The sequence below is a fragment of the Mucor mucedo genome (assembly GCF_025094135.1).
Source record: "Mucor mucedo strain NRRL 3635 chromosome Unknown EV154scaffold_69, whole genome shotgun sequence".
Taxonomy (NCBI): Eukaryota; Fungi; Mucoromycota; class Mucoromycetes; order Mucorales; family Mucoraceae; genus Mucor; species Mucor mucedo.
The window spans coordinates 84,052-97,254 of record NW_026252353.1 but is presented as its reverse complement, the minus strand read 5'-3'; the positions used below and the strand labels follow the sequence as shown (position 1 = coordinate 97,254).

General features: G+C 38.5%; 3 protein-coding genes across 3 annotated transcripts; 1 reads left to right on the top strand and 2 right to left on the bottom strand.

The window, feature by feature from the left end:
- Window positions 1–2,420: 2,420 nt before the first annotated feature.
- On the top strand, window positions 2,421–6,217 carry EV154DRAFT_565328 (fungal-specific transcription factor domain-containing protein; the record flags this gene model as incomplete). Its single annotated transcript, XM_051605894.1, has 8 exons — window positions 2,421–2,928; window positions 3,067–3,181; window positions 4,275–4,631; window positions 4,695–5,046; window positions 5,105–5,112; window positions 5,175–5,325; window positions 5,386–6,090; window positions 6,197–6,217. The coding sequence occupies 8 exons, from the start codon at window positions 2,421–2,423 to the stop codon at window positions 6,215–6,217; spliced, it is 2,217 nt and encodes a 738-aa protein (XP_051455918.1).
- Window positions 6,218–6,640: 423 nt separating this feature from the next.
- On the bottom strand, window positions 6,641–10,316 carry EV154DRAFT_565327 (uncharacterized protein; the record flags this gene model as incomplete). Its single annotated transcript, XM_051605893.1, has 6 exons — window positions 6,641–6,939; window positions 8,731–8,848; window positions 8,913–9,206; window positions 9,262–9,729; window positions 9,770–9,901; window positions 9,975–10,316. 6 exons carry the CDS (start codon window positions 10,314–10,316, stop codon window positions 6,641–6,643), a joined length of 1,653 nt encoding a protein of 550 aa, XP_051455917.1.
- Window positions 10,317–11,222: 906 nt separating this feature from the next.
- On the bottom strand, window positions 11,223–12,409 carry EV154DRAFT_514448 (uncharacterized protein). The gene is made up of 2 exons (XM_051602129.1): window positions 12,325–12,409; window positions 11,223–11,765 (listed from the first exon to the last, which is right to left on the bottom strand). Exons 1-2 carry the CDS (start codon window positions 12,340–12,342, stop codon window positions 11,412–11,414), a joined length of 372 nt encoding a protein of 123 aa, XP_051455916.1. The 5' UTR covers window positions 12,343–12,409; the 3' UTR covers window positions 11,223–11,411.
- Window positions 12,410–13,203: the final 794 nt, after the last annotated feature.

Sequence of the window (13,203 nt, the reverse complement as noted above, 5' to 3'; positions counted from 1 at the left end):
TGTCTCCTGGCGAGCATCATCATTGAAACTTCTCGAGCGTAAACGAAATAGGCTACTGAGATCTAAACCACCGCTAGCCACGCTCCTGTTACTACTACCAAAAATTGATCAGATGATTGAAACTCTACAACAAGAGTTAGTCGACATCTCTGCATTAAAAGCTGGTGTGGTTTGGCGGGAGAAAGGTGAAAAGTCTGCCAAATATTTGAAAGCTATACATAAAACTCGAACCGCCCAACAATATATGTCTGGGATACAAGTTCCTTCGTCTAGTTCAGATAGCCCTCCAACAGTGTCAAACGATACGGATCAAATGAAAACGTCAGCCCGACAGTTCTATCAACATCTCTACGATGCCGAACCAGTCAGTGACGACGCCATACAAGATTACTTGGACGACATTCAGTTTTCAACGACGCTGGACCCCAATGATGCTGTAAAACTTATGAAACCGTTTACTATTGATGATTAAATAGAACAAGCTTCACGTTTGACAAAGCAAAGTAGTCCTGGTGCAGATGGACTTAGTTATCCTTATCTCGCAGTACTATTCCAAATTCCCATGTTAGAGAGACTAATCACAGATTTATATAATCAAGCCTTGGAGGGTGTATTCCCAACATCTTGGCAAGATATTCGAGTGCGACTGTTACCAAAAAAAGGGGATCTGTGTCTACTAAAGAACTGGCGACCAATCTCATTAATCAATTGTGACGCCAAAAATTTTACACGACTACTCGCTCAAAGGTTAGGTTTTATGATGAACAAGTTTATCAATCCCTATCAAACGGGTTTTATATCCGGACGATTTATTGGTGATAATGGTCTAGCACTGTCCATGATCTTAGATCAAGCACGTGGATTTGACTGCCCTGGTTTTGGGATCTTACTTGATCAGGAAAAAGCCTATGATCGGGTTCACCCTCTATACCTGTGTCGAGTTCTTAAACGCTTTGGATTCCCCAGGTCATTCATTATATGCATTCGCCGACTATTTTTTGATAATACTGTATATGTCAACATCAATGGATATTTCACTGACGCAGTTTCACAAAAGCGTGGTTTACGACAAGGCGACCCGTTATCACCTTTATTATTTAATTTAGCTCTTGAACCGTTCATCATGTCTATATTACAAGATGATAGTATTACAGGCTTTCAACTGCCTTCAACTATTAATACTGTCAGTACTCCTATCAAATGTTTAGCATATGCAGATGACGTTTGTGTGATTGTAAAAGACGCTCTCGAACTAGATGGCCTTGAGTACCGAATGGATAAGTACGCTAGGGTGTCTAATGCCAAATTAAACGAAGACAAATCCGAAGCATTCTCACTCAATGGTAAACATGATAGCAATTGGGAAACGTTCCTAACTTCTAGAGCCATTTTGACCTACTATCATGAATCTTCACTTTCGATACTGAGATATCTTGGTTTTTATCTGCCATACTAAACTCAACAACGAAAATCGCTGGAGAGTAAACTACTGACTAGTATTCGACACCAAAGCTACGTTTTTTTCTCAACGACAGCTGTCCATACAGGGTCGAGTTACTATCGCAAATATCCTACTACTATCTAAAATATGGTACTGTCTACGTCTTTTCAATCCGACTAAACAATTCTTTAAAGATATTCGATCCACAATCTACCAATTTATATGGCAAAAGAAAAAACCCAGTCTCCGTTTGGAAATGCTGTTTTTACTGTTGAGGATAAGATAACAACACACCTAGAGTAGAACTATCGGAGATGATCCATTGAGGACATAATTCCATATAATCACACTGGTGGGAATTAGTTGTTCCACAATTTACCTCTATCAATAAAACAATGCTGTGTAACGTATATCGAGCGAAGAGTCTCATAGGACCTGAGCTATACGTATATGGAAATGAGTGCTATTGTTTGTATAATTGTTTATTTACTTCTTTATATCTATTTATTTCTTGACCTCGGTAAAGTAAGTTTTATAATCCATAAACCTGTTTACGTGGCTTTGGTCTTTCCTTCTTCCTTCTGCCTTCTTTTCCCATATTTAGTAGAACCGTCAATTAAGTGATGACTGTCAAGGTTTTGCTTGTTATGGAATCACCGATGCTGGACACTGTCAATACCCTCCTCTTGATACCTTTCAAATTGTATATAAATACCCCTTATTAGTTTTGTAGAATTATCTCTATCTTCTTTTTAAATAAAATTAGAGACGACTTAGTCGTAACAGTACTTGCCCTTTCCCTTTTCTATTTTTACAACATTTACCACATGAGGTTGGTGGTCTCAAAGTACTAGATCCAGTCATCCAACACAAAGTCCTCCAAAAACGATGGTTGAACTATTTGTTAGCGCCTAACGTGTACCCATCTTTTGTGTTTCCTATCATGCTTGATCACCTCAGCCACTTCTAAAATGCATCGATGTATCCACTGCTCCCATTATATGACTTTGAATTCCGAAAGAGCCCAATCTTGAACAAGTTTTCAATATGGCATGTCATTTTTGATACGTTTGATTATTTTCAATCTTCAACCAAATTCCAAATGATAGATGCCCCTGTTTCTACTATTTTGGCTCTTCCACTTCGTAAGGTCATTCAGGTTCCAGATAGTTCTCATTGGTCACTCAGACATCGAAATTTTGCAGCGGGCACTTTCTTGGTATTTGATGAGCACCAACAACGACTGCGCATACGAGTCCCAAGTGAATTCTCTCGCTTTCCAAGGCTGTGTCAAACTCTGGCCAATGATATTATATGTACTCGTACTATTAAACTTGAAGCGTTTGTATGGCCACATATTCTTGCAGCACCTGCTCCCACACTACCCGAAGAATGGTCCTCTCTGTCGGGCCGGTACCATTGTTCATCCAGAGGTGGAATCGATGGACCAAGCCGGCACGAAGATTTAAGCCAACAATACCCAAAAGGTTAAAGCGAGTAAAGAAGGATGCTGCATGAGAGCATCGGGGTCCAAATTGTATTTTTATATTTTTAGTTTCACATAGTATCAATAAACATTATCTTTTTCTCGCATAAAATAAAATAATATTGGCCACGACGTACAGCTGTGCCGCAACGACTCAATTGCCAGACATTAAGACAATTGACATCTCACGAATTAGTGTCTCAAATGCGACTTCAGCCACTCTGGGGTCAATTTAACCCTACTGTCTTACGCAGGTACTATCAGCAGCACTATAAAACCGTTCACAATTTCCCAATACGGAATATAAAACAATTTTGGAGCTGCCGTATGTACCCACAAGCACGTACCGTTTACTATCGGGCTTTTTCTAAATGCATCCCTACAAAACAACTGATGTATAAACATTTTGGTAACGTCACTTCCCCTCAATGCTCTTTCTGTGGTACTGCCGAAGACTCAATTCTACATTTCTTGGTGGAGTGCCCCATAAAGCGACAGCTTTGGCAGAGGGTACTGTCCCACTACTACCCATATCTTGAATTTACACCTTCGATGTTATATGAATCAATCTGCAATCTAAAACATCCATTGTCTGTGCAACACGAAGAATGGTATCTTTCCATACTTTCTACCACCCTCTGGCAAATATGGAACCTTTACTGGCTTTATGGCACCGACAATCCGCGACCTTTTGATGTTGCCAACCTACCCAAATCAGTGTCCAGAATTATTCTCCAAATCAACAAGATTATCAATCCTCCTTCCAACAAAGACTAATTCTATAGCTTATGCCATCCACGATCATTCGTTTCATTAAGTTCCACCACTCCGCGATGTGTGACTTAAAAAAAAAATTTTTTGTATTAAATCATACCCTTAATAAAAATTTATTTACAAAAAAAAAAAAAAAAAAAAAAAAAAAAAAAACTTTGCCTTTTCCTTCTTTAAAATGGAACCCAAATCTAAAAAATCTCGAGTTTCTAAAGCCTGGTAAAAATAACAAACAAAGTAATCCTTGATGAGAGCAGAACAAGCGGTTTAAAGAAATATTTTAGCGATTTTTGTAGACGAAGAAAAGTTAAATGTACACTTCAAGCTGATGACATATGTTTCAATTGCAAAGCTTACAATGAGAAGTGCGAGTTTACATTCGGGTAGGGCGTTTCATTACTTGTAAAGCCATACCTCTAAATATTTGTACAGCGCAAAGAAGAGAGGACCCCAGAGGTACAATAATCTTGTGTGCCTTTTTAAAAAGAGAATACCTTATTAATTTGCCAACAATTAGATATGATACGAACGAATTAGAGGAACGTATTGATCAAATGGAAACAACCATTGAAATAGCAGTTTCAAAAAAAAGAGCGCACCAATTTTGACGAATCTTTTTGAGGAATATGGTGTCTTGGACCCTAGACAATGGTCATCCGGTGTAGCGTATGATAGTATACACTATTTAGGCGATCTATCGACACTTCAGTTCTTTTCAAATAAAATAGATGAACAAGGCACATTTCAGGGCCACAAGATTAAGAAAATCGGAGGTAATGTTGTTCTGGTCGCAGATCCCGGTGAACCGGGACCTAGCAAAATACCAGTATTTCATTTACCAGAAGACATGCATTCAGGTGAAGATATCCATAAATACATATATACAACAGTAACTGAGGTGGATAGGTATACTGCAGTTCGACTATTTAAAATGTAAATATAATTTACAAATGTATGAAAAATATGACCAATGTTTACGCTGATACTTCTGTGCAGATATTTCTCTCATATATATCCTATCTTGCCAGTTATCAACAAGACCGAATTTTTGAAACAACACCGTGACAGAGTTGATACATATCCGCCTGGGGAATTGTTAAATGCGCTGCTGCACGGTTTGTCGAATGTAAAAGTTTGGAGCCACATCGAAAAAAAGAAATTACCTGCAGATGCAATTTGGGATGTTCCTGTTGGTTGGTCCAACCACTTCTTTGATCAAGCAGAATATATAATTTCGAAATGGTCTAATCTGCAGACTGTAACCAATGTTCAAGCCATTATTATTATTTTAAATCATCGCGGTGATAGAGACTCAAAATCATCCGCTTGCTGGCAATTGGGAGGATACGTAAAGTACTTTTAAATAGTATCACAAGCAAAAACTGATTCTCTGTTCTTTTTTATAGGCTATTCGGTTGGTAATTTTAAGCATAAAAGCTCTTTCGGTACTATCATTAGTTATCATAATCTTTGCAGGCTCATTTACTTGGCCTTCATCGATCGTGTGAAGACTGGGATCTCCCAAAAAAAAGAGAAGGAAACTCGTAACCGGGCTTGGTGGGCATTGTACATAACAGATCGATTTCAAACAGCCATTCTTGGAAGACCTATCAATCTTCGCGATGAGGTAAAGTATTTGTCGCTTTTCATGGCTACTTGAAAGATTATTAAATATTCTTGATAACAGGACATTAATGTTCCTTATCCTGACCCTGGTGCAGATATCGAAGAAGTCTTGGACGCATTCGAGGCTGATAAAGATCGTATTCTAAATAACGAAGTTCTTCCTCGCTCTCCTTGTCTAACGGCACCTTACAATTACAAGACAAATTCCAACCGAGAATGGCCTCAAATTTATGAATTGTTTGTGCAGTTTATCAAACTGTCCGAAATTCTGGGTAGGATACTACAAGGACTGCATACACCAAAGGCCAAAAAATTCAGTTCTCAGCATGGAAGTGATGGTTTGGTGACACGACTAGATTATGAATTAACACAATGGAGAAACGAATTCCCAAAAGCTTTAAAAAAAATACAGCTGCCCGATTTTAACGAAGATGTAGGCCATTTTGCACCTGTTATTGCATCTATGTTGATGTTTTACTGTAGTAGCTTAATTTTACTTCATCAACCCTTTATTCAAAAAACAAGTCAGTCGAAGTCATCACATACATCACTACAAATTTGTACAAGTGCTGCAATACGAGGTATCCGTATCGCTTGTAGATTGGCCGCACGAGATTTCCTCACGTGTCCTTATTCATTTACTTTGTGTCCGCTTCGACAATTCGGTCTTATTCACAATGTCTTAGCAATCGACGATAAATACTTGGATGATAGTATGGTCAAATTGCCCAAGACTCTTCGACATATGTTAAAAGAATTGGTGCAAGTAAATCCTAGTAAAATAAACGAGTTATATACTGTGGGATTTTTGAGGATGGGTAAGTGGCATGCAGTAGATCATTTTTTTCTCTTATTGACTTTTTTCTTTTTAGGTCTCGAAATGGAGCTCGTAATCATAGATATTCCAGCTGGCAACACAGTAACTAGAATCAGCAGAAGTAAGAGGTACCCTTTTACTAGCAAAGCTTCTAGAGGAAAAAGCTGTTTTGGAATTATACGACTGTATGTGCTTGTGGTTTTTTTATGTATAAAAAAAAAGTGATTTAGCTTGTGTAGAACAGGCTTTTTTAAAAAAACTCAACAGTTTCGCTTCCAATATGTCTTCAGCCATGAATTCCCCATTCCTACTAGTTTAGAAGGCAAGTCTTCTCGCAAACCCCCTTCCTTCTCAGCAGCGCGGGAATGCTTGGCATTAACCCTTTATTTATTTTTTCCTAATAGGCGAATGTAAGAAAGCCGCTCGAATTCTCAATAGTTTTGTTGGTAAAGAAAAAAAAAAGCTAATAGCTTGTAAAGTACAAACCTAAATAGCTCGCTTATTTTCTTTCTTTTTTATAGATCCCGGAACAGGCATGGATAGAGACTTGACCTTCAGGTGCACCTTTTACTAAACCCGAGACGGGGTCTCTAAATTGATTCCACCAGTTGACGTTAAGTAAGGTAGGGATACGATACTCGAGATAACCCTTCTTTAACCAAAGTCTATCCAACCAGTTTAAACCTAATGTGGTCTCTTGGTCATCCAAAGCATGCAAACGTTGTTGTAACGTACTGGCCAAACCATCCTTGGCAAAGAATCGATCAATCTTTTGTGAGGCTTGTTGGTGTTCAGCGGCTGAAAGTAAACATCTCCCACTGAAGAATTTCCGTTTTATCAGAGTTTCTCACCGCCCAATTTATAAAACATTTAATCATAGGTTATAATCTATACTACAATATTTATATTGGAAAAGATCTTCTTCCTTTATTACAGGCAACTTTGTTGGGAAAACAACTTATGGAAAGCTTGATAAAGTTAATTGATACCCGCAAATGAAAGGCTTTTGTATTGTTTGATGAAGACGATGAAGAATCCACCACCACCATTCCCAATTGCTTTGAAAACAATTTAGCAAAGTAATTAATACAATATATACAGTACATCAATTGAACAACAATTTTACACTAAATCAGCCTTATGGACTGAACATTGTGGTATTGTTTCTCTTTATCCTGACATTTTACTCACCCAGGTGGATACCCCAATTTTAGACAATCGTATCATTCTGGCCAAAGTAACACACAGCCAACAATATTTTGATCAGCAGGATATCATAGATCATCATTAGCACCTCTTTGCTTGTGAACAGTTACATTCGCTGGCTCTCCTACTTTGGACCAAGCTTGCCCTCTTATTATATGCGTATTAAAGCCTGCTTCATCTACAAATACGCGAAATATTCAATATCAGCTTGGTTAACTATTGTCAACGCGCAACAAAGAGTGAAAAAGACTTCTAACCAAGGGTGATTTGTTTCATTTTGTTACGCTTTCTTTTTTTCTTAAATAAAAAGCAATGGTGACAAGTATATAAAGCATTATTACAGTAAAAAAGTTTAGGAGAAGATTAGCTAAGATAATCCACAATCAATATTATCTATCGAAACCCCCTGTTATTTGAATGTGACGGCTATAAAAATACATAGACAAAAAAATTGAAAAATTCTTTTTCTTTCCATCTCTGATGTCAAACTAAATCTACTATGGAGTGCTTGCGTTGTCTCAAGTATTTCATGTATCGGCGGGCTGGCTGCAGAGGCTCTTTGAAGTTCGGGTCAGATGGCTGGTGGGTAGGTTCATGATCGTGTTGTGGTGCTTTTGTTGTCTTGGGGCTGGCTGCAGACGTTGTCTTTACTGGGCTTCTCGGGTCAGATGCTCGACAATGTAAAGTTGGTGTCTTGGGATCTGGGGATTTTACTTGCTTTGGGGCTGGCTGCAGAGGCTCTTTGAAGTTCGGGTCAGATGCTTAGCATTTAAAATATTGGCATCAATTTTTCTAGTGCTTCATTCTTTGGGGGGCTGGCTGCAGAGGCTCTTTGAAGTTCGGGTCAGATGCCTGAGGAAGACAATGCGACATGAGGTCTGGGGGAGACAACTTGGGATCTGGGGGTTGGGAATAAATAATCTTCACCTTCTCGTGGTTATTCCTGTAAGTAAAAGCGAGCTGCTTTGAAACTAAGAGAGATTTCCAGTTTATTTAGCTAGTTAATATTTTATTGAAAATAAATTTATTTTAATTGTGTGTGTGTGTTATATAATATCTTTTTGTAATAAGCTTGCGTATTCGCTTTTGGTAGTAATGACTATATATATTTTAAATAAAAAAAAAACGCGTTATATTAATAAAGGTTTCTTTGCTATGGCAATATATGATTGCCAAGTGTAAATGCAGACCGCTTGAAAGTGAAATCAGTCACCACGGGAAAATCCAAGTGTTTATAGGTGTGATTCGAGTGATCATTTTAACACTTATTTAAACACCTAAAGAAAGTGTTTTTCGCCAATTTTTAGAGTGATTTTCCCCGCTTAAAGAATGGTTAAAATCGCTTCAATATTTCATATGGTATCGAGTCTAACCCCGGACTACTTTTAGCGGGAGATCGTTTGGCACCTTCCAAAATATCGTCAATTGTAAATGGTTCGAGTATTCCAGAAGCTGTTTCTCTGGTTATTTTGTACTCGTCTCGGTGATGTGTGACATGAGTCTAGTAAGAGAGACGCTTCATTGATGGGGTCCGGGTTAAACAAATCTTGGTAGAACGTGCGTACCGCCTCTTGGGTGTCTTTGTCATTATGACACAACTCACCAGATACTGGGTGGCTGACCGCGTTCATGGTTCGTTGTTGTTCCCGTTGAGTAATGGTTCGTTTAAGATATCCAGCTGAAATTTCTCCCTGCTCCTGCCAGTGTCTCCCGGCTCTTATGGCGTCAATTTCGGCTACTTCTTTTTGCAGTATCCCCAATTGTTGTTCAACGGTAGGCAAGAGTTGGTTGAGAATTGCTGGATGATCGGAGTGTTTGGCGATAATTTTAGAACGACAAGTTTGAAGTCGTTCGATTTGCTTTTGTCGCCAGTGACAATAATATCTGCTAAAGGCGCTGACAGAACTGTCGCACTTTTCTCTTCATAGAGTTCCATTTATTCTGAGGGGAGTTGTGAGGGCTATTTGTTGTATCTGGTTTCAATTCTTGAAGCAACGTGGACAGTTGTTCAACGAAACGCTTGTTCTTGGCCAATGCCGGATTCGCTCTATAGATTCCTTTCCCATGTTTTTTACTCACCAATACAAGATCAATAGAGATTAAGGCGTGGTCTGTCCAGTCCGTATTGATAAAATCGACACCAGATTTGGTCATACTTGCTTTAATTGATAGCGATGCAAAAATGTAATCAATTGTAGTACGTGAATTTCCCCGACTAAAAGTGATATGTAAATTTGCCACTGAATACGTCTCTGTTATGTCATCTGAATTGATGCAGTCATAGAGGTGTTGGTTGAGAGTCTGTTTCCAGGATCTAATCGGGTGAGGACAATGTGAATTTGAGGATCGATATGTTGTATAGTGGTGGTAATTAAAAATCTCCTGTTATCAAGAAGTTGGAGTATTTAGTAAAGTGTGCGACATCAGTTTCATCCTTAAATAAAGGCAATCCAATGGTATCGCTGTAAAATTGTTTCTTAGGACCGGGTTGGCTAGGAGCATAATCATTTAGTAGATATGTATATCGGCTCAAAGTGGTGGTTGATGTGATGCACTTTTACAAAAACTGCATGTTTGTTAAGCATGATAAATATTGGTGTAATTCGAATGTTAGGATTAAAACTAACGATGCCAACGTGTTGAGTCCAGATTGAATCTTTAGCTTGTAATTCCATATTTAAGGATTCTATTACATTGTTGTCTTCTGTTCGAACTTCTTGAAAGTTGAGTAGGTCGTATTTCAGAGATCGAAGGTACCGGGTAAATTTTCGTCGAGTTATTGGGTCTGATGTGGAAGCTAGACTTCGACAATTAATGGATCCGATTTTGAGTTTAGTGGTCTTGAATGGGATTGCTTGTTGTAGATTAGGATTAGAGTTAGATAGATTGTTTTGACTAGTAGTCGGAGACATATGTATGTTAGTAGGCATATGGTTGTGATGAGGCATAGGGCTGTCATAGGTGGGCATAAGGTTAGTAATATCGGTAAAAGTACTCAATTATTGGCGGGGGGCTGGTTGACCGGCACCATGCAAGGAGTTATCATAGGTTTCATCTTCAATATCCATTTGTTCGTTGTTGATGTTGGTTTCTTGTACATATTCTTGTCCTTCCCCTAATCCACTGGATCCAGAATGGGATTGGCTAGTTGAGGACGCACGAGTAGTTTCGAATGTGTTGGTAGGTGTATTGCTGTGTCTATTCCCATTATTAGTCTCTGAAATCACCTGTTGTGCTTGTTCGCTAGTGATCCATCCATGATAAACGAAATTTCTTGCTACAGATCGGCGAAGGTAACTTCTAATAAATTTCAATCCTCTTATCAGACGATTCTGATGAAATTCAATGGCTTTAGTTGAGCGTTCATCGACTGTAAGACGATTAAGAGACGGATCGTGCAAATGATCAATTGAAGTTGGATTAAAATCTTTGACCGGTGCAATGTTGGATTTCGTTAAAATAGAATCCAGTTCGACTCTATAGCTTTGGTGGATCAAAAGGGCTACTACGCCACGGGCTGGGTAATGAATATCAAGTATGTCCATTGTCTAAACCCATTGTTCGTAGCTTTTGGCGAAAATCCTTGATGCGAATTCGATATTTATTTGGCAAGTATAAGTAAAAAAACGTATCAGAAGATGTTTGTTCAGCAGGAGCTTCAAAAATACGGGCAGCTGCTTTACGTTGCTTAGACGTAGTTCGCTTACGATTATTGTTAAAAGGGACAGGCTTTTTAGCCATATCTGCGAAGGAAGTCTTAAGGGGCTCATTCTTATTATGAGGATCTTTAGTGTTAGAACCAGCAGTAGTCCGTTGCTTCGCAAAGCTTGTGTGTGAAGCATTATTGGATGACTGGTTGCGAGTGTCTTTATTGCTGATATCCGAGTATTTGGAAGCGTTACTTCCGAGATCCCGGAGGAATGTTTCGGGTACAGTGAAGCCAAAATCTCCAGCACTTCGGGTGCCTGAGAGTTTCTGTTCCAATAATAGGATGCGAGCATTAGATTGTTTGAGTTCCTGACGGAGAATCAAATTATCTTTGGAGGAGGATTCAAGAAGAGCGACTAATCGATTAATTTGAGCTTGCAAGACGGAAGCCCATCTACATTTAGTTGAAGCTGTAGAAGCGCATGATCTGACCATTTACTTTGAATATACTGAATGGACGCATCTTTGATGTTATTCTTCAGTGTTAGGCCTAAGTATATACAGTCAATAGTCGACGTTGTGCCGATTTGGCGTTGGAAAGTAGGTAGGGTATGCATACTGTTATGAATCGTACTGTTGTAGAACAGAGAATCAAGGTATGTAAGCCATTGTGCGGAGGTTTTAAGCAATCCCTTTCGACTAGTTACATCGCGTGAAACATCATAATTAAAATCACCTGAAATAATCAGCTGATTGATATTAATAGTGTCTGTCGTATTTACTCCTATTAAACCGAATATAATTACAATTCAATTTGTCTGATCGTTATAATATGTCATATGTTGTAGCAACGATTCTAGTGAATGTGATTCCTAGCATCTAAAGACACAATACCAGTACAACACAACATTCACTCTGGGATTATAATCTAAACTTAATCCAAGTTGTTGTGTAACTGTGGAATCTTACTATACATATACTTTGATCAGGAACTCTAATCCTTAACTCTTGTTAAGGAACCATGAGCTGTCTCATTTATATAAAGGTTCTAGACATAACATGGAGAACCTACGTTACAGAAGTAATACACTCCATCTTACGTTGTCATTGATTTGTACCTCAAGTTAAGGTATCACTATCTCGTGTAAAACCTTAATTAGAACTAAGCAGAGAATCTACCTGAAGTTATAATTCGTATATAAAAGGACCTCTAATTTTATTTATGACAAACTCTCCAACTTATAATAAAGGGATAAAGAGTCTCATTTCTTATTCCGTCTAAAAACACCTATACACGTTTACTTTTATATACGCAATTATCACAGTGTCCGTTAGAATATATAGCATGCCACAGACTGATTCAAAAAAACTTCGGCGAGCCGGGTTTGAATCCGCTGGTGCGTAAATGTTGAGAATGTAAAAAGGATCGTAGAAGTTGTGGGGGTGATGAACTTTGCACAAAATAAAACGATCCGACGAAAATATATGATCAGTGGAAATCTGAGTCAAAATAAAATCAGGAGAGAATGATATAATACCACGGTGGTGAGTCCAAAAGGTTTGTTGGGCTTGGAACTGGATATCAAGGGAAGGAATAGTAGAAGGAGAGGCATGGGTTTCTTGTAAAGATATAATATCAAGTTGTTGAAGACGAAGATAACGAATATAAGACGACTGTACTGTTGAAGATTGTGTCTTCACTAAACTGTTACAGTTTAGTGTTGCATAATTAAAATTGATTTTTTTCCCCATTAAAGATTATTATTATCTTTAGGAGAAGGCTCTGACTCTACTTGGATATTGGAGACAGAACCCACAAATGTCTTAAACGTTTTAAAAGTTCCCTGAGTAGCGTTCTGAGACTTGTTACTTATTTCTGAGTGGATCGTATGCATACTGGTATCCGTCCCATACTCATCCTCATCATCCTCGATATTCGATTGTGTATCCTTAATTTCGTCATTAGGGTTATAGTCGAAGTCGTCCATGTCACTATCGCTATATAGTTGCTCGTCTAAGACGGTCCTTTTTTCCACTTCGAAATTTTCACCTAATGTCAAATCGATCTGTTCTACAGGTACGTGCTTCTTGTGGTGACCGGTCGCACTAATTGTCGTCTCTATTGAGGGTGCCCATTTGGATTTCATTAATTCCTCAGAAGCATCCGGTTTAGCATCTTCATTTTGGGATTGGTCTTTGTAGGTCTTT